At 38.2% G+C, this 25,219-nt stretch overlaps 1 protein-coding gene and 1 pseudogene across 1 annotated transcript in view; one reads left to right on the top strand and one right to left on the bottom strand.

The window, feature by feature from the left end:
• TBC1D22A (TBC1 domain family member 22A) overlaps nucleotides 1-25,219 on the bottom strand; it is a 188,114-nt gene that overhangs the window by 69,177 nt on the left and 93,718 nt on the right. Inside the window, exon 11 of the mRNA XM_086746912.1 lies at nucleotides 10,674-10,801. Coding sequence (XP_086603038.1) covers nucleotides 10,674-10,801 — 128 coding nt within the window. The remainder of the gene's footprint in view (nucleotides 1-10,673; nucleotides 10,802-25,219) is intronic.
• LOC104482399 (major facilitator superfamily domain-containing protein 6 pseudogene) lies at nucleotides 2,709-4,499 on the top strand (annotated as a pseudogene).

Raw genomic sequence — 25,219 nt, 5'->3', positions numbered from 1 at the left:
CCAGAGGCTGCTGATGCTTTTGAATGCAGGAGCTGGTTTCCCTGACAGTATACAGCAGGTGGACAGGAAGAGTCACTACCAAGTCACACAGCATTTTTACCTTTATTTCTTAAGAAAATTAAATTTTCACATTCACATCTTATGCCTAGGCAGGAAAGGTTATATCCCACTACACCTGTCTCCTCTACTCCAAAAACTTTTAATCCACTGGCCAGTTTCAATCAAATTGACAACTGTCTAGAAATCTTAAAGACATGATCCTACCCACGTGTTAGCAATTGGATATTAAAAATTCAGATGTTCAGACACTTTTAGCAAGACTCTAAAAATAAGTTGTTATTCAACAAGAGAGAAAGTGTTCATTAAATAAAAGGACAAAAATAACAGAATAGGATCTGTGTTGCTCACTAACTTACCAAGTGATCCTGAAAATGAATAGTTTGGCAGAGATGCAAAACTATTCAGGATAGCTTTTACTGGTAAAAGATAAAGCTGGCTGCAAAAAGTTGTAGAAAGCTGTGAAGTCACTGAATAATAAAATGGCAAATGAAATTCAGTTTGGATATATACACAAAGGGAAAAACTGCAAAGTATACATCTCTGATGTTGTCCTTGACATTAACTACTAAGACAGACAAGCTGGAGTAACTACGAAGAGTTACCTGAAAGCACTTGTATTCAACAGGAGAAAAGGCAGGAGAAATTATAAACACAGAAATAAGAAAAGAAACAGAAAATAACTTCATCTCACACTATGAATGCTTGCCTCTTGAAGACGTTTCCACTTAGTATATGACAGAAACAAAATTTATAGTAAAACTATAAAGAATACAGAAAAGAAAGATAAGCACAAAAAGTGCATGAAATGGCTTCTATAAGCACAGATATTTTCAGCTTGGAAAATGAGTGACTACATATAGAGACAGAAAACAGTTTTTGAAATAAGTGATGGGGGAAAAGAATAAAGAATGATTTGACCCAATTTCTCATAATCAAAGCAATAAGTAGAAGTGAAATCAAAAGAACCTTTTGTTAAATCCAAGGAGGAGAATTTCTTTTCACACTGCAAAAAGAAATTGCAAAAACACACTTCCACAAGATGTTTTAAACAGTATATTTTAAAATAATTAGATAAATATTTAATAACATTCAATGGGCATTTTAAAAATATATATTACAGAGATTTAATAAAGCTTCTGCGTAGTAGAAGATGGGAGGGTATATACCTTTCCTACTCTTATGCTCTCACTCTGAGTGTTTGTTGTTGTCCACTTAATCCAACCTGTTTTGAGAATCTTTATGGTCCGAATCACATTTTGTATAAAAAAAAAAAAAAACAAAAAAACACCAGACCACTGGGACTGTGAGAGGTCTTACACTCCTGCTGAAGAAAAGGATGGGAAAATTGTCTACTTAATATCATGGACTCACTAAGGAAAAAAAAGATGTTAGAACTGCCATAAAAATATTCCTGGCCATGAAAAATTAAATCTGCCTTCAGTAGATGTATTTTGAGTCTCTTGTCTCATGTGGCTTAAGGCTTTGATTGAGACCAGAGTAGTAATAATACCTTCTTGAACAGATCCTCCAGTGTCTGTTGAGAAATGCACTTCTGTTTCAACTTTAATTGATTTTTTTTTTTTTTTTAAATACTAATCACAAGACAACTCTACCGAAAATCAGACTTAAATCCTTCTCATGTTCAGGGAATCAAAATCTCTAATTGATTCTATGTAAAAAATGGAAACAGAGGAAAAAACTATAAGTGCATTTTTGAACATTTCTTAAAATTCAATGACTGGCAGCCAGCCAAACAACACTATTACATGCAATCTTTTTTTCCCCTCTCTTTTCTCTTCTGCACTTTTTTTTTGGGGGGGGGGGAGGGCAGCAAGCGGTGGTGTTACTTTATTAATTATTTATTTCAGTACGTCTGTAGAGTTATACCTCTACTTTTCCATTTGGATAAAAAGAAACCTGTGCTTCTGCAGTTTTTAACGAGCGTCAATATGATTTTTGGCTCCTCAGCACCTCCAAACATGTGTTGGTTTTGTTTGGTGAGAGGGGGCTATGGCAGCAGCTTCTGCAAGAAGCTGCTGAAAGTTTTCCCCTTTGTCCAACAGACTCTCCGGGCCCAGGGTGGACCCGCTGCTGGCCAGGGCTGAGCCAACTGGTGGCAGAATGTTCCCTGATAACGCCTCTGCGATAACTTATTTAAGAAGGGAAATCATAAAAAAAAAAAAAAAAAAAAAGGAAGAAGATATGAAGAAGCTGAAGCAGGGGCAGAGAGGGAGAGGCACGAGCCTTGTGGGCATTGCAGGCCTCACCCTCTGGCCTCCTGCTGGGCAGTCGTCTGGGCCCAACTCAGCCCAATCCAGCTGCAAGAAGTGGAGAGGAGATGAGATGTGAAGAGATCCTGAGAGGTGTCTGCCTGCCGATTATGAAGAATTTCTGGTGAGAGGAATGGCTGCAGACGCCAAGGTCAGTCAAGAAGGAGGGGGAGGAGTAATGCTGCTCTTCACCTGAGCCAGGTGGTCACAAGCTGTGCTCTTCCTGAGGTCCTCTGACACTCATGGTGGCTGAGCGGTGACCTTGTTAGGATGCCAGCCCTCATCTCCAGAAGCTTGGCCCCGTGGCTGGAGTGTAACCACCACCAGTAGCCCTAGTTTCTTGAGAGTGCATCAGATATTGGATGCCTGTGGTAAACCATGGCAGCTGATGGTAAGGTTACCATTTAAACCAATGGTGAAGAAGAACAGAAGAGAAAGTATGTACTTGTTGACCCTTTCAATGGTATTTCCAAGGATCAAGAATTGCCAACCCAGACTGAATCCCCTTCGACGGAGACAACAACTGTCCCAGACAAAGAGCTAGATTGGTTAGAAAAGCACTGCGTCAAAATAAACAATGATCTTCTGATCTCAAAGATCTTTTATTTTTTCTTCTATTCTGCATATGGTGCACTCTGCCCCTGTGCATTACAGGCAGCTGGGTACGTCACGCAGTCAGAGTGGACATCCGGTGGGCATCAGGTATTCTATTGATTTTTGCAGTGCTACCTTCTGGGGAGTGGTGCCAGATCACTTCAAGAAAGGGAATATCGTCCTCCTCTTTTCACTTTTATGCTGGGTTTTATTTAACCTGGGGACTGGATTTGTTAGACCAGCTACCTTAAGATGTGTACCAAAGGGCCTTCCCCCAGCACATCCCACCAACACAAGCAGCCTTTTAGCAACAGTTTTGCTATATGCCTCAATGTCTTCTCTGCTAACTACAGTGAGTACTGCATCCCCAAAAGTTCGTGGGGAGACCTGCTCACTTCCAGTCCAGCTGCTTTGGAAAAAACAGACAGCTAATCCTGAGATAACATTCCTGTTACCTACATAGAGCAATGATGCGGAGTTTATATTGGAAAGCAGTACCCATTTTATGTTGAAAAACACCATCACTGGCCCAGTCTCACTAGGGAACATGACCGTCAGTACCACCCCAGCTGCTGTCACCACAAAGCCGATGCCTTCTGACCAACATGTTCATGACCAACAAGAAGTAGGAGCCATTTTTCGACTAATTCTACTAGTTGTCATAATAGGAGAATTTTTCAGTGCTTCCTCTGTTACTACTGTGGACACCGTAATTCTGCAGTGCCTTGGCAAACACAGGGACCGGTATGGATTGCAGCATACGTGGGGCTCTCTGAGCTGGGGGGTAGGCATGTGCTCTGTGGGACTTGGCATTGACTATACCCATACAGAAGTTAGCACTGAAGGTCAAAGATGTGAAGCTCCTGAAGACAAGAACTACAGGATAGTTTTCATTGGTTTTGGTGTTCTGATGACGACGGAATTAATTGTGGCCACCCAGTTTCGATTTCACTACGCACGCTTCAAGCAAGATGAAAATAAGGGAAAAGAGCTAGAAATCTCACAGGTGGGCAGAAATGCTTCCAATGAATCTTCCAATAACACTCCTACCAGTATGAGCCAGTCGCAGTCTTTCAGGTTTTGGGAACTAATCAAACTGCTGTGGAGTATCCAGTATAGCTCAGTGCTCTTCATGGTGTGGTTCAAGGGGTTTGGTTATGGCTTTGGGTTCACCTTTCTTTACTGGCACTTGGAAGACCTGAATGGCACCACTACTCTCTTTGGAGTTTGCTCTGTGCTCAGTCATGTGTCAGAGCTGACTGCCTACTTCTTCAGTGACAAATTGATTGAATTGGTTGTCAGATCAGAATGCTTTATATTGCTCTTGCCTGTAACACAGTTCAATACATTTACATGTCATATCTGAAAAATGCCTGGACTGTTCTTCCAATGGAAGTACTTCAAGGTGTCATGCATGCGGCTATATGGGCAGCTTGTATTTTGCACCTCAGCATAGCAGTGCCTCCGGAGCTGAGAACGTCAGCCCAGGGAATCCTGCAAGGTCTCCACTTGGATCTAGGCAGAGGATGCAGGGCTAAACTACAACAGAAAAATCATACCAGTGATGTTCATTAAAATATAACACTAGATGTCTACTTTTAAACAAAATCCCCTTGATCAAAAGCTAGTAATGAGCTACGTAAATGATACCAATAAATAAATGGGAAATGAAGATGCCTGTTACCATATTGGTCAATAGAGTATATGAGGTCCAACATGAGATACGTGACAATAAAAAATTAACAATAAGTCAAAGAGAGGGAAAATAAACTTCAGTCCTCCTTGAAGAAGGAAACTATGCAAATGGCTGGTCAGGTACATGTGATAATACCTGGTCTAATGAAGATAAACATTCTCCAGAAAAATGAAATAATGTTTATTTTGATCAATGGAAGCATCAACCTCCTGGATGAAGAAGAAAAATTAAATACATTTTTCTGGACCCACTTGCAGGACTGCAGGAACAGAGGCACAAGCCAGTAGGTTCTACTAGCAACGGGTGCTCTCTGTTGAAGTTTGTCTAACAGATGCAACCTGAGAAATGTACTATCTACCACGAAAGAAAATCTTCTTAGGAAAAGATGGTAAATGAGCTGGAAAAGGACAAGCAATCATTCTGATTTAACACTACGGTTCAAATCACAGCTCTGCTCTCTCATTCTCTCCCCCTTGCACTGGCTGTGGTACTCATCAGCCCCCTCACTGGGCCAATCTGAAGAAAACTAACAGACACTGCCAAGGAGCAGAGGGCAACAGGAAGTAGGAGAAAAACCTATTTCAGCAGTGAGATAGTAAACCAACTTGCCAGTTTTGTCAAATTCCATCAATCAGTGTTATTGTTTGCTTTTCCTATACCTTTCATAAATCTTTGCAACTGTTTTGCATTTTACATGGTAGGATTATATGCTTTAATTTGCATTTATTTTCCATGATAAACCTTAAGATATTTTGGTAACAATGACGTTTTCCTCACACAAAAATAGGTAAAGTAGGATACCAGGGCACTGTAAACAGTACGCATCTCACCTGTCTGCTTTGCAGTGTATCGAATGAGCCTGAGCCTGTGACTTATTTCAACCACATCAGCCTACTGGTGAGCTGGCAATACAGCAGTCAGCTGAGTGCTACTAAACAAAAAGGCGTCCTGGCAGCAGAAAATATTAGGCTGTACACTTGGACTCTAAACATTCACACGGCACTTACTATCACGTATTTAAAACTGAAAAATAATACCCGTAGATGCTACAACTTTTTTTCATTTTTCTATTTATTTTCTTTTTTTTTTTTTCCCTGAGCAAGTTTTTAGGTCTGGAACTTGTGTCAAGTGTGTCTTCTGTGAATTATGTACTACTACAGAGTTACTTACACAGATAAATCACTGCACAAAAGACAGCAGAAAAAGGTAATTTATGTAAGAACATCAGATCAGAAGGAAAACACTGTAATGAAAAACACATGCACTCCATTCTACATGAAAAGTAAATAAAATTAACAACTTACATGCCAATAAAAATTCTTATCTTATTTAAAACAGCAGTCATTACAACACCACGTTATCTTGTATCAGGATCATTTGATGGTATTGTTAAAGACCTCTTCCTAGCTCCAAACTGCCCAGAAAACAAATGTAGTTTTGAATTCAATATTTAAGCAGTTTACAAATACACATATTTAAAATTTAATACTGTTCTTTTCTAAATATTGATATAAAGTCATTGACATTCAAGACCTATATTGCTATTTCTAGTCAAGGATGAAGAGATTATAATGGATGCCATCACTCTAATGGTATCGCTTCCTCCTCCTCAACAGAGAAGTATGTACCTACATAAACACAGTGGACCTTAGAAGTGCCTCAAGGACCACACACATTTTAAAAAATAAAATAAACTGAAAGAAAACTTGATGCAAGCTTCAATAAAATGTCTTAAACAGAAGCAAGGATACTTTTTGAGGTTTTAATGATAAACATTTAAAATATTTATTTAGAGCAGAACAGCATAGATGCTGAGCATGGAGATATCCCCACCATTTCTAATACAATATGTTGAATATTTTAAGTCAGAGTTAGAAGCCAATAAAAGTCAGTTTCAAATACACCAAGCGATCTTCAAATTAGTGTCAAAATGCTACTCTGTATTTCATAAGTCCCTAGAAATATGTTAAAATTTCATATATCCTGAGTAACCCAGCCACCATGCTATCTCATTTTACCAATCCTTTATGTCAAAAAAAGATTACAAAATATGAGATAAAAAGGTAAGAGATAATAAAAAGATAAAACCGAGGTCTTATGTTACACTATCTCGGATTGTGAAATCTTTCACACTTGACAAAGTCTACGAACATTCATATTAATCAGTTCTACAAATACAAAATCTGTGTGTCTCGGGTGTAACTCAACAACCAATTTCTATTTTGAAAGAATCCAAAAAACATTTACAATATTTATCTTAAAACAAAAAAAATAGTAAAGCCCAAATAAAGTGAAAAAGTGGGATAATTCATTAAAATGAAAATCAAGTTAAAGAATAAACCAAACCAAATATTTATGGCTAAGAAGCTCTCACAACAAGAGCAAGAATCTTGTAAGCAAGATTCATAATGTCTTTAATTTTTCTACTTTACAAAGTTCCACACCAGAAGGCTGTGATATATTTTAGTGGATTTCATAGATATAGAATATGAGTATTTACGTAAGTGAGGATTTGGAAACCTTTCCAAATTTCTCCTCCCTCAACTTCAACTAGCTCAAGTACAGGTATTTTGGATTATATGTTCAATGACTTACTTCACAAAGCCTAATAAATTACTGATAAATCCTAAATTAAACTAGACACAAAATATAACACCAGCCAGAGTACTTTTGCTGCTGTACAGACCGAGAGAGAGGTGGACACCATTTCAGTGTACAATTTTATTGTCACCAAAGTCAGTGGAAGAACTGCAACAAATTTCAAGAGAAAGAATGTGGTTCTAACAACACCAGACAACAACAGTTATCTGTCATGCTAGGAAATATGTAACAGCAGACTATTTAAGCATGCTGTCATTTCCCTGAATGCCACCCGTTGCAGTTCATGAGAAAATGGGGCCTGCTCTGAGAATGACCAAACTGGAATTTCAGTTGGAGACAGACCAGTACTTATCTTTCCACTGTAAACAGAGGAAAATGTGCGGTTTAGTGAGACAAGACATTATTCCAACTTTGATGGGGAGAAGGGAAGAGAAAGGAAAGAAAATGTTTTTTTTTTTTTTTCTCAGGGAGAGAAGCTATCCGCCATCATCTTGCACTTCTGCAGGAAATGTGAGAGCCAGAACACACCTCCAGTGCAAACATGAAGGAATCCAGCAGTCCCACCTATCTTCCCATTCCTTCTGCATGAAGGAATCTGGCTGTTCCACCTATCCCGACCCTCCTCTGGCAGCCCTCCTATGCCGTTCCCAAACCATGTCACTCACTGGCACTAGAGCTGCCTGTAAACAGTGCCTTGCAAAATGGCCCACTCCTTCCCAAGAGCCATAAGGTAAGCAGAGTCTGAGCAAAAGCCCTCATATCAGCAGTGCAGGGATGCCTGTAGTCTATGCTATGTCTAAGCTTACACTGCAAAATGATTAGTTCATCTTCTCTGTGAACGTATACTGCTATATACTCTGTGGAACAAAGGCATTTTCGTTTACAGTAGTTCAAGAATATCGGGGGCAGGAAACTCAGCACATGGGTAGCCACTAAAATAGCAGAAGGCATAGGTGTGGAAAAACGAAGGAGAATCCCCATGTTTTCTTATTTTACTGCTTTAGGACACCGGATGTAACAAAAACAAATCTGATAAAAGCATCACCAGGGTTTGAGTACTGTGAGAAAAGCAGTTAAGCATCTATCCAGGCCCTTACAATTATTAGTAGGATTGGTCCTTCCATCTGTATCTGGAAAGCCAAACTTCTTTCAAAACTAAGATCTCCTGTTATATTTCTGCCTTTACTATTTTTACATCTCTCATATCCAACACCACAGGTTCATCCATAACTAGACCCTCTGAAAAACTTACCAACGAATCTCTAAATGACATTTTGGCCTAATAACAGTTTAAAATACAAATGAGAAGATAAAACTAACAAAACAAAATTCCATCTGTGAAGTGTTTTCCATTTGGAAAGCAACACTGCTGATACAGTTGTAAATTATTGAAGTTAGAAATAATATCCAACAGAATGGCTTAGTGACAAGTTATTTGTGTAAAAATATATAATGTTATTGCTTAACACTTTAGCAAAAACTTTGCACAAACTTTACTGGCTCTTGTAGGTTCATTGCACTTATTATCTACATTATCAGGTTGATAAGATCCATATTATAGGTTGATAATAAATTTGGTATAAGCGCAACTGAAATCTGATAAGCAACTTGTGGAATTGCTTGATGTTATTTAAAAAAAAAAAAAAGGGTTGGCAACATAGGAGACTGTCTACATTAAGATATCCTTACCAGTGTTAAATACACTATTCACCAAGCAGTGCACATGAAACAGTCTGCTAAATAACAAAACCTAGAAAACAGTACAGATCTGCTGCACCTGCTGAATTACACAGAATTAACTCCTTAAGCATGTTTAATATACAAAAATAATCCCGCTTAAGTGTAAGAATCCTATAAGAATCCCCAAGAAACTTTCAATTAAAAGATAGACTTGGAAATCCCATCTAAATACACAAGTATTAAACTTTTAAATATTATGGAGAACTGCTGTAATATAGTAGAATTTGCTCAATATCAGAATTAAATAATCAGAACCAATTATTAAGGAATAAAGATCCCACTGAAGTGTAACCTGACAGGTTCCCATAGACTAGCAATGAGAAACGCTGCCCTTTCAGCATGGCAACAGGTAGTATGAGAAACAACCACATGCTTGGTCTTCAAAATAAATTTCTCAACATTATCGCAGAATCCTAGCTCACAGGTGAGCTCAAAGTGACATTTTGGCAAAAATAGCTTTTTCTTGGACACATATGGGTGGTCAGCTGGATGAAGGAAGAGACTTTACATCATTTTAACACATCGATGAAACTAATCATCAAGTATCGATTGCAGAAATGCCAGGTACTAGCAGACACTAAAACGAATAACAGATGTTATAATGAAACAAAAAGAGGTAAAAGGACCCCAGATGGAAGTAACAGCTAAATTCAATTCAGAAATTTGTTGTAGATCGACAACTCAATAAAATCTGCAAGGATATAATCTCTTAGGACAGATTAACAGTAGGTGTGATCTATTCCTCATTTCTTAACATTTTCTTGACAGATTTGGATAATACTCTACAAAACACACTTCACTGAAACAAGTTACTGGACTCATTAAATGACTAGCAAGCAATTCTTAATCCTCTAACAGAGGTCTGGATAGCTGGTCCAAGTGGACATCCTGGCATTAAAGTATCTGAAACTAAACATTGCTACATAACAAGCAGATGTAAAGATACTGATATTTAAAGATGTTACATCTCTTTACAAGACATAAATTACATATATAGTTTCTTATGGAATTTAAAATACTTTATTTTTTTTCCTTTTCTTCCCCCCCCCTCCCTTAACTTCAACAACAAAGATAGTAGGTAAGAGCATATTTTTTAAATACATAGTTAAAAATTGCAACCAGAAGCTACTGGAACATCAAGTCACAGAACTAAGAACAGGTAAATAGTTTTTCTCTGATATCAACTCCTTCATCTGACAGTCAGGCAAGAGATTAATGAGGAAAAATAATTACCTCAACTAGAGGTCAGTAACATAAGGAATTCTGTCTGGACAAATAATAAGACGGGAGACATGACAGAAGGATGTGTGTTGAGAACCGGAGACTGGAAGCTACTATTGGATTGAGCTGTTAAGCAGATAGGCAGTAAGAAGCCTGAAACTCAGAATCGATGGAGAGCATTGATTAAGCATAACTCAATGTTTTGCTTCTCTGAAGAGACAGAAGGGAGTATTGACATTAACCCATGCTTTGAGAGAGTGTTCATTTTAGTAACATAAATTACCATGATGTCAAGTGCTTGGTTTTGAAGGGCAAAAAGACTAAAGGCATTAAATGTTTCTAAGTGATAATGATCATTGAAGGCTTTTTCTCTTATCATGATGATTCTCTGATGGCACTAAAACAAAAACTTCAAGAAAAAAACCACACAAACATACTGGAATGTCCTAAACACACTATCAGAGTTATGGAGGTTTAAAAAAAGTACTTACTTGGTATGTGTCCCATAACCTGATGGTACACCGCAAAGGGACTTCCCTCATCAGCAAGTTATTCATCCAACGGAAAGCAAATTGCAAGTATTTCACCTCATGCTGATCCAAGTGCCTATGAACTTGTTCTGAAGACAGAAGAAACAGACATTTTACTGCAACTTTTCTGAAGTCCTTAAGTATCAAATGCACTGTTTGAACAAATAAAATACTCCTCCAAGCCTAAGCAAACGAAATGTGGTGGTGCACGCAAACTCTTAACAACTGAATTAAAAACCCCAAATAGAAACAACTATCCATTACATTGGATTTATTTTTCTGCCTCTAGATGGCTTAAACAACTGCTCTCAGTTGTGCTATCTTAAGAAAAGATTAAGGTCAGAGCACTACAATATACCACAAAAAAAATAAACAAAGTTATAAAGTGAAATGATTAGATACATATATCCTCACTAATTTCTTAGGCTACAAATAATGTGGAGCAAGACTACAAGAAACAACATTTGCACATAACTTAATGGCTTCCAGAAATAAAGTGCTGGTAATAAAAAGAAGACAACATTAAATTAACAAGGCAAAGAAATGTAAGTAAAGTACATGTAAAGGTTGCATTCACTTGAGACAAAAAAAAAAGTGAGATTAATGTGTAGGAAATACAGTGCGCAAACTTAAATAAGTTGCAGCTTAAATTATTTCTTAGCACAATAAATAAATACAAATAAAAAACCAGTACAAATCAATGGTTTCTAAAGCAGTACTCACACACAATGTTTACTGTAGCACAGCTACTATTTGAAAGCTGTGATAATCACTTGCGTGGGTTATTGCTAGAGCTAATAGAACTGATCTACTATGTGGCTTTTCTGTATTCAGCAGAATTTCCTCCAAAAAGGATCACAGACATTCTGTTAACAGGTTTTAGCTAACAGGCTCAAGTATGACACTGATATGGTGTAAATGACAACTACTGCAGAAATACTAAGCTCTTATTTTGGATAAATGTAAGATAAAAAGTCTTTGTTAAAGCCTAAATAAGACATTTCTACTGTCCTTCTTTATTATACAAATACATTATTGGGAGATTTTGCTACCCAGACCATCCTTCATCCGCATTGATAGAGGTATATTATCAGTGAAGACAATTCATACACACTGATCTTCCAAATTTCACATTTCTGGGAAAGATCTGAAAAGACACTAAAATACTAAAAGAACAAAAAAAAATAATCCCAAGAGTATGGTAGCACCATTACAGGAAACATTACCTAAAGATTAAGGTAGCAGAAGTTAAATTATACTGAATTACAATATAGACTGAAGTTATTAATTTTTTCCCATATATATGTTTTGTAGCTATATGAAAGTGACAGCCAATATGATACAGTTGCTTCAATATGAAAGGAAGAAGTACAATTTTTTAAATTTTAAAAACAATCAACAATGAGCTTTTTTTTAAAATAAGACCAGTCACAACACATTACACCAAAGGTCCACCTATCACGACATCCTATCTTCAATGGTGTCTATAAACAAATACCCACAGAAACGTATAAAGCACTGGTATTTCTCCATGGCACTTCTCAGCCTCCGTCTATCTGTGGCTGAAGCACTCTTCAGTAGATTTGCTATCTAAGTACCTGAAGTCCTTCTGATAAATATAGACAAACATATAAAACTGTTTATGTACGTCTTAAAACTATCTATTACTTCTCTTGGGAACTTTTTCATAGCTATATATAAAGATGTGTGAATCTTTAAATGATTCATTTCATGGCTATGTATAACACTAACCAGGTAAGCAGACACTTCTGCTATACAATAGACTGAACTGCTACTATGGGATGTGAAAACACAGAAAGAGGGTGGAGAGGTAATGATCTTGCGCTCTTTTAAGTGATCTCATCAAGTCTTGCATAATCTCTCTTCTTCTCAGTCATTATGTGTACAGGAAAAGTACTACAGCGTTACCACTGCATATTGTGCCTACATATTGTTGATGTTTCTAAAATTACATGAGAACTTTGTGATAATAGCCTCAGCCTTCCAGTCTCAAGACCCTGTGACTAATCTTCTTCCCTCTACAAACCAAATATCCTCCCACTACCTTCACGCCCTTCCTTCTCAGGCTTTCTTCAAAACTCATCAGCTGCCCCAGCTGGGAGAGACACAAGAGTCACCATCAAGGCTAGTTCTGAGCTCTGCATAAAGTGAGCGAGCTGTGCAAGTGCAACGGACTCCACACACATCAGCTACCTGTTGGGCTTACTCTGCAGCCCTTCCTCAGGAGCACTGCTGATCTGGGTCTTTTTTTTTTTTTTTAAATAATCAACAAATGAGCTTTATAAAAGTCATGGAATTCTGCACAGCAGAGACTTTTCTCCCTCTGTAACATGCTGATGAAGCAAGTTCTCAGCTCGAAAATTTATTGGAAGGAGAAGACAGATGGGGTAACCACCTATGTTCTGCAACTTTAGATAAACAGGCTTAAAAATGAAACAAGCAGTTTATATGTAGAAGCCCACATTTTGAAGGCAGTATAAGTTTCAGAAGCCTCTACAGTTTTGTTTTCCACACAGAAGCCTTGCATGCCTCTAACTTCTAAGAACTTAGAATAGAATAGTTTTCAGTTGGAAGGGACCTAAAACAATCACCTAGTCCAACTGCCTGACCAATTCAGGGCTGACCAAAAGCTAAAGTATGTTGTGACAGGCTTGGGGCATCGACCACCTCTCTAGGAAGTCTGTTCCAGTGTTTTACCACCCTCTCAGTAACAAAATGCTTCCTAAAGTCCAGTCTGAACATCCTCTGATGCAGCTTTGAATCATTTCCATATATCCTATCACTGGATACCAAGGAGAAGAGATCAGCACCTCCTTCTCCATTTCCCCTCATCAGGAAGCTGTAGAGAGCAATGAGGTCGCCCCTCAGCCTACTTTTCTCCAAACGTGATAAACCCATAGTCCTCAGCAGCTCCTCACAGGATATTCCTTCCAGTTCTTTCACCAGCTTGCCCTCCTCTGCACGCATTCAAGGACCTTCACATCCTCCTTAATTTGCAGGGCCCAGAACTGCACACAGTACTCCAGGTGAGGCTGCACCAACGCTGAGTACAGGGGATAATCAGCTCTTTTGACTGGCTGGTTATGCTGGGTTTGATGCACCCCAGGATGCACTTGGCCCTCTCGGCTGCCAGGGCACAGGGCTGACTCACATTGGGCCTGCAGTCAGCCAGCACCCCAGATCCCTTTCTGCAGGGCTGCTCTCCAGCCACTCCTCTCCCAATTTATATTTGCGCCTGGCAGTACTCAGTCCTAGATGCAGAATCTGGCATTTGTTCTTGCAGATTTTCAAATGTTAAATAAATAACTGATGATTGTCCAGCACCCCAGTCTATCCAGATCCCTCTGCAAGGCCTCTCCTCCCTTAAGAGAGTCAACAGCACCTCTCAGTTTGGTATCAACAGCAAACTTGTTAATGGTGCATTCAACTCCTGCATTCAGATAGCTGATAAAAATATTGAACAGAACCGGTGATAGAACTGGGCCCTCAGGAACACTTCTGGTGACCAGTCACCAGGCACTACAGTCACTATAACCCCTTGAGCCCTGCCCTCCAGCCAGTTCTGCGCCCAGCGCACTGGTATCAGGTTAGTTATTCAGGACAAGTGCAGAATTAAAACCAGGTGTCTGCCTTTGCTCTAGGCACATTTAGCTGCAACTTAAATATACTGAAACGAGATACTATGTTAAATTTATTTTTTTAATGGCACATTTAGATACCTATATATATCTCCATCAAGCAGGATGCAAACAAGTCAGTTTCATTTCTAACTAAAGTTACTAATTTGTAAACATTTTTGTTCTTCACACAGTAGAAACAGATTTCATTTGGTTGCTTGTGAAAGTAAGAAATGAAAAACCATAAATCGTGTCAGTTGTGATATTTCAACAACAGTTGTTAACAGGCAGAATGAACTTCTTGAAAGTTGCCTTCTAGTCTAGACAAGTTGAAAAACAGACTACTAAACTCTGTGCATTATATACAACTGACGCAAGACTGGAATAGATGCATTAACTAAAAAAGCTGATTCTTCCTACTTTGTAAGTAATCGTAGGTAGAGGCTATTTTGCTGATAAAGGTAATTTGGACAGTCATAATCTAAATTTAAATTTTCCATTTCAATGAAAGTAAGTACGTGTATGCAATGAACAAGCAAGATATATAATTACTGTCAACTTTCAGACTTCAAATATTGTATAAAAAAGTACTTCTACTGCAGTTTTTTTTTTTTAAAGGATAGTTCTTCTATCATAATTCAAAAGAAAGAATTACATTTAATAAGTTTCCCAATACTTTCAATAAATCTATACATAACATTTTGGTGAAAGTCCTCTGATTAAAGAACAAAATACTTTATACAGATGCATTACAGAGTAGCATATCACCAAAAGTATTTATCTTGTACATAAAAAGCATTTATAACTATTTATAATTTTAATAAATATACAGTTTTGATATATTAGTTTGAATGATCACATGTAGCCACCTTAAACAGATGCTTCTTATGGCAAAAGGACCTATACATACAAAATATTTTTTGTTAATGTTTAATGTCAGCTTCTCCTGCCGTGTTACTGATTTCAGAATTAAAGTTGTATGTGACTACAGAATCACAAACTACAGCCACAGGTAAAGACAGAAATAACCTGCACTAAAGCACAACTGAACTGCTGCCCTGACTGGGGGATACTGTCAGAATGAGTGCCTAGGAAAGTTTGCATATAAGCAAAGGGGATCCACAAAATAGTAGTAAAACTGCGTGAATTGCCAAATTCCAGTGGCACAGCCCGGTGGCACTGCATCCATCTGTATAACTTACTACTTCGGAACATCAGCCTTGTGTTGTTGACCTTTATTTAAAGATTCTTCTCCACTCTAGCCATCTTTTCTGACATTTGACTTTTGACCTAGTTTTGACATTTTTGAAAATTACCTAAAGTTAATTTTTTACTTGTATTTCATACCCTTGGCACTTCATTTTTAACTCCATTTTATCAATACTTTATATATATTTCATTGTAAATACAAAAAGAACTAATTTTTTAAAATTAGCTGAAATGCTAAGAATCTGATAAATGGCCCTTTTAGTGCAATGAAAGCAAGAAAAGTGTGTATTTCTCATGAAAAGCCACACAATTCTTCCTGAAAAGCATACACTAGCTACAAGAGTAACTCCTCTGGTACCAATCCAAAATGCACAGTAAAATAATGAGCCAACCTTTACCACAGAGGCTTACTGGCACTGCCATTTACACACAGCTGATGTCTGTGCATCACTCCTTAACATAGGAAAACACGCTACAGAAATATGCTAGCACTCCTGTTTTCCAGCAGCACTCCAGCAGGATTTTCTTCTTTCTAGGCCATGCCAGTAAAGGCAAGCATTATAGACTAATCCTTCAGAGACTAACATAATGGAAGACAAGTCGAAGAAACCAAACAGCGTGAAGCACTGATGCACTTCAGAAAACAATTGCCACGTCTACTACAGATGGGAATCTCCATTGTCTAATTCTCTTCCTTTTTTAATTAGTCACCCTGCTATTTTTAAATATTGAATTTAAATATTGACATTGAAAAGGAATAAATCAACATTGTAATCTATAAACTTAGAGATAACAACATAGGCACCTAGAAAGAAAGCATGACACCCAGAAAAGCCATTGTTTCAAAACTTAAAACCCTTTAATTTTGAAATACATAAAGTCTGTTGCAGAATTAACACAGGAGCCTGTCTTTTTTTTAATGCTCTAATGACTCTTTTGTAAGGTTCCCTGCTGTGTGATCCTCCTGTCTTCTCTCCATTGGTAGGAAAGAGAAAAATCCAGTAAGTTTTCAGATGTAGAATTTGATAGGAATTGGACAGAATTTATTCTTTTCCTTAGGAAACAGTTCTGAAAAAAATTTCACCAGTTGAATTTAAAATCCAGAGACCTTTCATCCCATGTTGGGTCAATTGTAGTCAGAAACTATTAGTTTTTACTTAACTCACTCAATTTGATAGTTAATGGTGATAATGAAGCCTTATAACATAAGTTATAGCAAATCTATATTTAATTTTTTAAAATGTCCTGTGACAAACAGTCAAAATATTCCAATGTTTGGCATTTCATTACCTCATGGTTGATCAGGTTTCTTCCATACCTTACCATGTAAACATTTATCTTTTACTAGAGATACCAGATTATCAGTTAAATTTTGCCACTGATTATTGAAAGGATGAATTTTAAAAAAGAAAATCACACAGATCAATCTCAGATTAATTCACAAGGGATGTGTTTGCAAGCCGGGAATTTGTCTGACCATTTGATTAAAAACAGTAAATTGCACTGCCACATTTTGTATTACATTGAGAAGGCAACACCGTTTCCCTCCTTGTGCAATATTGCAACTTCTTGACCTCAGAAAAGTTTTCATGGCCCAGCCCACTACAAGTATGAGTTGCTATGTACAACCTAAGTAAACAGGGTAAAGTAAAATTTCTTTTTGTCCTGGTTTCGGCAGGATGGAGTTAATTTTCCTCACAGTAGCCAGTGTGTTTTGGATTTCATATGTGAAAAATGTTGACAAAAATACCCTGATGATACGAGTTGTTCTTAATGAGACTAAGGACACAGTCTGGCTTTCCAAGTCTTGCTAATGGGCAGATGCAGGAAGCTGGGAGAAAGACAGAAAGAATAATTGACCCAAACTGGCCAAAGAGAGTATTCCATGCCATAAACGTCATGCTCAGTATATAAGTGGGAGTTGCCCGTGGGATGGGGCATCCCTTGCATCCATTTTCCATCTTGTCTCTTCCTCTTACTTGCTGGCATCATTCCCCCTACCTTGCATTTCCCCTACTTGCTTTTGCTCCTTTGCTTTCTGCTCAGTTTTGTTTCCGTGATCGCTGCTCAGGACGAGCTGTGTCAGTCATTCGGACATCAGGTGGTGAGAAATTGTGCACTGTTCATTTTGTATATGTATTAATATCCTTATATTCTATTATTATTGTAGTTTTCCTTTGCTATTTTTAGTAAACTGTCTTTATCTCAACCCACAAGTTTTGCTTTCTTCCCAATTCTCTCCCCCATCCCACTGGGTAGGGGAAGGGTGAGCGAGAAACTGTGTGGTGACTCAGGCTAAACCACCTCACTTTTCCAGTTTCTTCACAATACTGCGACTTCATACTTGACAGACAGCTTCCAAGTACTAGTTTCCATCTTCAAAACTTTAGTACTATTTTCTTAACTGTGCAAAGCAACCAACCAGCTAGACTGTGTCCTACTTAATGCCTACTATAGTAGGCATTTATTTCTATTTAGCTGAACTTTCTAAAAGTGCGGGTAGCTATTAAAAAAGACAGTACTGTAACACAAATAAAATACATAACCTAGAGGAACACTGCTTTCTAGAAACAGGGTTACCCACAAGGGTTGTCCCTGCAAGCTTGCACTCATGAGACCAGAAACTCCTGAAAAGCAGTGACTGCTAAAGGTTCACCTGAGTTACCATAAACATTTGAAAAAGCTGGTTTCTTGCAAAAAGTATTGCCTGCAAGCTTCCAGATGTTCTCAGGGAACAAGCACCCCTTTGATCACATCAGCCCCCATCAATGCTTGTTTTCCATAACTTTGCAGCATATTTTGCTCCGGTCTAGATGTACAGTTAACACAGAGTAGTTCCTGCAATTGCATTCATTCATTTGGGGACTCCAAAACCAACATATCTACCACCGGCTCATGCATACTATCAGTTCAATCAATATAGTAACAAAACATTGAAATCTTTTCTACTACACTTAGATTCTTCAAACATTGACATTTCCCTAAAACTATAGCTCCCACATACTGAACTTTGCTGTCCAAAAGAAGGAACGTTGTCATTAGTAAATGACCGCTTTATTTTTGAGTAATCTACCTACCAAAAGCAAATTTTGTATTTTATTCTCTCTCTTCCTGAATCATTTCTACATTGTTCAACACCAGTATGTTTATGGCAGACAAAGGTAAGAGTTCGGAGTAAAATCTCAACACCAGATGTTGCCAGATGCAGATTAAAGCTTACAATTTCCCAACCTGAATTAATGAGAGTCTGAAAAAAAGTCATTCTGTCAAGACTACAACTTGGCAATGAGTTATTATTAGCTACGCATATTAATTTTTATTACTATACATTGATAACAAAAGAAATTCCTGATGATTGAAAAAGGTGTTCAAAAGATCACAAATGTGCACTTGAAGACAAGATCTCATTATGATACAGAATATTGCCTCAAGTAATAGTAGGGATCTGAGTAAAAGATTTTCATGCTGATCATATTTCACTCCAGAATTAGTTGGCTTTTTATACCTGGCTAAAATCATCCATTTTAAGAACTACAATAAAAGCATTAAAAAAAAAATTGAAAAATCGTGTACAAAATGAAAAGATGACTGGCACAAAACCAGAAATATTACCAAATTATATTCTCCTCACGGCCTACAATTTAGAGATAATGGTCTATTTGAATTTAGCTCACTAAATGTACAGCTAATAGCTATGACTGAAAAGTTTCTTCATATACAAAAGAAATGACTGATACCCCAATACTAAAAAGCCCAAGACACTGCTCACAAAGCAGAAAAAAAAGAGAAAATAAGGAGGGAAGGAACAATTCTGTGGTATCTAATGCAAAATGGAGGAAACTATTAGGAAAAACAGTTAGTAGTAATCAAGGAAGATCTACTGTTCTATCTAAAAGTTAAAAATATACCCTGTGTTTCCAGGTGGAACTCGAACTTAATATCCAAAGTGCAACAAACAACAGTAAGAGAAATAAATTTGCTGAGACACTTCTACTTCCAGGTAGTAGTCAGTGGCCTTCCATAGCCTGTTCTTCTAAATCATAACTGTGTGCATTCATAACAGGGTTTATGCTAACACTTCTTAAATTCCCCACCACGTTAAACTCCCCTTTTATCCCCCTTTTTTTTTTTTTTTTAGATTTGCCACAAAAATAAGTTTTGGCTACATAAAAGTTAAAGTGCTTACACAGGTCAGGAATGTACAAATTATTTTACAGTCAGTCTCAACTCTTCCTAAAATCTTTGAACTCAGTAATAGCACACAAATATAATCTCAACAGTAAAACACAAAAATATAATTTAAAAGAGTTATTAAATAATTATACTGCCCAGTGAGTAGCACTTAAGAGTGGATTAAAGTATAATACAGTAATTACAACCATAAAATCACACAAAAATGTAACTACTGGTGAGCTAAATAAGATGGCTTTGTTAAACAAATTAAAACAATTATGGCATGGTTACAAGATTTTTAATCACTTCAGCAGCAAACTGACATATAAAGATGGATCGACAGAGAAGGTCCTTATTCATCACTAATTTTCAACAGCAGCAGTAAGGCCTAAATAAATTCCATTTCCATTTCCAATTAAAAATGCTTCCGCAGAGTTAAAGAATACCAGCCTTTTGAACTATTACAATTGCAGCTCTTTTTCCAAGATACTTCAACACAACCCTAGTTCAATTTTATAGGTGTCAGTAAAATGCTTTACAACATAATTAAACACGAACACAATTTTGCACATATAATTGTGTTCTTTAACCATACTTTAAAAAATTATTAGCATGATGAATACATAATGAAGATTGATCAAATGTCACAGTTTCATCATCAGTTCATCGTATGAACACCCAAGATTCAAATTAAAAAACAAATTAGTTAATCTATATCTATCATGGCATATCAAACAGATCACTTGTTCTGTGAGTTCTTATTAAACAGTAAGTTATTTAATAGGAAAATATATTAATCTTGGTTGATATTTTGCATTTTTGAGATACATATTTTCCTAAATAAAGAAGCAAAACAATTGTTCTCTCCAGTTTAAAAAGTTCAATCAGCACAGAAACTGAATGCTTTTTAGCAACTATGGAAGTATCAAAACTATTCAACAGTTATCTCCAAGTACTTTTTTGAGCATATCAAATTAAGTTCTGATCAGAACCGTGAAACATTTGTGTTTGAAGCCTCGGACAGTTCTACAGGAATGGGCACCTTTATCTCTTGGGATGAGAACCTGTTGAATGCCAAACACCAATGCAACGTTTTTGGATTTTTTTTTTTTGTTTTTAAATTTGAATATAACAACTTCAATTTTGCACTAAAAATACTATCCATTCTCTTGAAAAATTCAGAATTTTTTTTACAATATTAAAATGGAAATCAACCATAAATTGTCCCAATTAAAATACCATATTTAAGAATACCCGTAGTAACTCTCCAAAACGACAGCCAGAAGATGTATTCACAGTGGATACAGCAGAAATACTGAAATATTATTGAATCTTTGAAAAATGTTGCTGAATTCTAAATTAACTTCCTTATGGGAAAGTCAAAAAGCAGCACGCGTTATGTTCTTGGGTGTTTTTCCATTACCTCCGTTTCCAAAAGAAGTGGAAAAAATACATAAAGTAACAGTAAGAGCTTTTTACTTCTTCCTTTTTTTTTTTCAGTAATTTTCTGCATTTTTATTTTTCCATTTGTTGTTACTAAGATTCAGAGGCCAATTTTACAATTGCTGATCACTGATGCAAATATCTGCAACACTAACAACACAGAATTTATTTAACTAAAAGAAAATGTAAGCACAGATCAGGGTATGCAGAACACAGATGCAAACCCCAGGAGTTTTCCTATAAAAGATGTAGAAAAAAATTTAACCTCATCACAGAAGATACAGAATATTTATACTACGCTGAATTGTCAATACTGCTTTTATAGTTTATTGTCATGCTAATGAGAAGTTGGCATAAATACAAATAAATTTATAATAGGCTATTTCAATTTTTTTCTAGAACTGCCTTCTTGCTAACTTAAAGAGAATGTCATGCAATTTTAATATCTTTTATTAGTGTCTACGGAAACCCAAGACTACTTTTATTGACAAATGCTCAGCCTTCTCCAACTAGCTACCTCAAACTCTAATGTAATTACCAGATGTCTTACAGTAAACTGGAGAAGCTGAGACTCTCCCAAGCATGAAACCAGCCAAATGCTAAACATCTGTAAATTCCGTAAAAACAAATCCTGAATTGATTTTGGTATTCCTACACCACATCTCTTCTCTTTCAAGCCTAAATGAAGCAAAAGTGGAAGACAGCACGCCATGTGAATGACCTTTTACAAACCACGAGAGATGGTTCATTATTTAGAGTAGAAAAGTTCTGCTGACATTACAGAAAACAGAAAAGATAATTAGTTATAACTGATTCCTTAGATTATCGAGCTATCTCTTGATTGTCCCTCTGAATATTTTTGTATACTTCCTAGAACAATCTGAATTATAAAAACAAGGAGACAAATGAGACTGAATAATGTTTTATCTTCAAATTCCACGTGGTCTACAACAACATTCTATTAACAAGCTCAAAAATTCCATTAAACACATGATTCATTCAAATTCTTTTCTGGAGTTCAAGCAGACTAAGATTATTATTAAATTAACAGAGTAGCTTGGCTGTTAGAAGTCTACTGCAATATTCTGCAGTGTATGCACAAGGACAGTTCCTTTGAGAGGAGTTGTGATCCATAAGGCTGAGTTAATGAAGGTTGCTTGAACCACTAACACAATGCATTAACACTCTCCGAAGGGCAAGCATCACTTCTCATACACTGGTAATCCATTACTATTAGCAAACAAGCTGTACAAGCTTCATCCACTCACAGCTACTTATTATGTTAGGATTCTCTTCATAATGCAGTTACCCACCATCAAGAAAATAATGCGACACAGTAACAACAGGAATACTATTTTCTTCCACAATAACCTTAATTAGCCCTTAGACTATTTACAGTAAATAATATTGCAAGATTTTTGTTTTAAAAACAAAGTTCCTGAATTCATACCAATAGTACATTTCCCTTTAGCCTCAGTACAGCAGACCCAGTATAATGACAAAAAGACAAAGGCAAAAAGAAATCGAGAAGAGTAAAGCACAATAACATATAATTTCATCAAACTATGCTGTGATTGCATCAAAAAGCCAACCAGGTCAGGGTGCCTTCTCTGAGGCATCCAAAAGTTTATGAAATGACAGCAGTACACATCCCCCATCGCCTATGTAACAATTAAAACTTTATTTTAATCTTACATGTACTTTGGTGTATTTTTCTGGCAAAAGAAAGTAACTGAATGGACAGTCTTCTAGATAAAAAGAAATAGCCTTAAGAATATTGAAAAATTACCATCCAAAATTTTAACTGGATGGCTGTATGATAAAGTTTGTGATCAGCAGTACAAAGTGCAATTAAGAGCTAATTACGAATGGCATCCCTCAGGGGTCAATAATGGGGCTAATACTGTGCAACATCTTTCTTAACAACTAATGACGGCACAGAGTGGACTGTTTGTGTTTGTGGATGATACCAGATTAGGAGAAGTGGTTGACATGCTGAAAGTCAGGGCTACTATTTGGAAGGACCTTGGCAGGCCAAAGGAATGGCTGGTAGGAACCTCCTGAAGTTCAGGAGAGGCAAATGTCCTGTATCTTGGATGGAATAGTCTCATTCAACAGCACTGACTGGGCACCAACTGTCTGTACCGCAGTTCTGCCAAGGAGGACTTGGGGCTCTTGGTGGACAACAGGCTGTACCCAAGTCAGCAGTATGTCCTTGCAGAAAGGACGGCCAACTGCATACTGGGCTTTCTAAACAAGAGCAAAGCCAACAGGTCAGGACAAGTGATTCCTCTGTATTCACCACTTGTGAGGCCATGACTGCAGCATTATATCCAATTCTGGGACACTGGCATACAAGAGCAAGTCTCAGTCTTCACCGACAAGAGTTCCTGTCCCACCACCCAAGCTGTAGAAGGTGCAAGCAGGGACTGCGAGAATGAAGAACTGCCCATTGTACTCAAAGAGCAGGTTCGGGATCATCTGAGGAACCTAAAGGTGCACAAGTCCATGGGACCTGACGAGATCCATCCGCGGGTCCTGAGGGAACTGGCGGATGAAGTTGCCAAGCCACTGGCTATCGTATTTGAGAAGTCGTGGTGGTCTGGTGAGGTCCCCGATGACTGGAAGAGAGGGAACATAACCCCAGTTTTCAATAAGGGGAATAAGGAAGACCCAGGTAACTACAGGCCGGTCAGCCTCACCTCTGTGCCTGTCAAAGTCATGGAGCAGATTCTCCTGGAAACCATGCTAAGGCACATGAAGAGCAATGAGGTGGTTGGTGACAGCCAACATGGCTTCACCAAGGGCAGATCGTGCCTGACCAATTTGGTATACAATGACATCCTTCTCTCTTATGACATCCTTCTCTCTAAACTAGAGAGACATGGGTTTGATGGACGGACCACTCGGTGGATAAGGAATTGGCTGGATGGCCGCACTCAGAGAGTGGTGGTCAACGGCTCAATGTCCATGTGGAGACCGGTCACGAGTGGCGTCCCTCAGGGGTCCGTGCTGGGCCCGGCCCTGTTCAACATCTTTGTCGGCGACATGGACAGTGGGATAGAGTGTACCCTCAGCAAGTTCGCCGACGACACCAAGTTGTGTGGTGCCGTCGACACGCTGGAAGGGAGGGATGCCATCCAGAGGGACCTTGACAGGCTGGAGAGGTGGGCCCGTGCCAACCTCATGAAGTTCAACCAGGCCAAGTGCAAGGTCCTGCACCTGGGTCATGGCAATCCCAGGCACAAATACAGGCTGGGCAGAGAATGGATGGAGAGCAGCCCTGAGGAGAAGGACTTGGGAGTGCTGCTGGATGAGAAGCTTAACATGAGTAGGAAATGCGCCCTTGCGGCCCAGAAGGCCAACCGCATCCTGGGCTGCATCAAGAGGAGCGTGGCCAGCAGGTCAAGGGAGGTGATTCTCCCCCTCTACTCTGCCCTGGTGAAACCCCACCTGGAGTACTGCGTCCAGTTCTGGAGCTCCCAACACAAGAAGGACATGGACCAGTTGGAGAAGGTCCAGAGGAGGGCCACAAAGATGATAAAAGGGCTGGAGCACCTTTCCTATGAGGACAGGCTGAGAGAGTTGGGGCTGTTCAGCCTGGAGAAGAGGAGGCTCCGGGGAGACCTGATAGCAGCCTTCCAGTACCTCAAGGGGGCCTACAAGAAAGATGGGGAAAGGCTGTTTAGTAGGGCCTGTTGCGATAGGATGAGAGGTAATGGTTTTAAAATAGAGGGGGTTAGATTTAGATTAGAAATTAGGAAAAAATTTTTTACGATGCGAGTTATAGAACACTGGAACAGGTTGCCCAGAAAGGTGGTGGAGGCCCCATCTCTGGAAACATTCAAGGCCAGGCCGGATGAGGCTCTGAGCAACCTGATCTAGTCAGGGATGTCCCTGCTTCTTGCAGGGGGGTTGGACTAGATGACCTTTGAAGGTCCCTTCCAACCCTAACCATTCTATGATTCTATGATTCTATAAGTCCAGTGGAGGGCAATCAAGGTAGTTCAGAAGCTGGAGCACTTTACACATGAAAGGAGGCTG

The sequence above is a fragment of the Chlamydotis macqueenii genome, chromosome 1 (assembly GCF_036417535.1).
Source record: "Chlamydotis macqueenii isolate bChlMac1 chromosome 1, bChlMac1.mat, whole genome shotgun sequence".
NCBI lineage: Eukaryota > Metazoa > Chordata > Aves > Otidiformes > Otididae > Chlamydotis > Chlamydotis macqueenii.
This window is presented reverse-complemented; position numbering and strand designations above follow the sequence as displayed.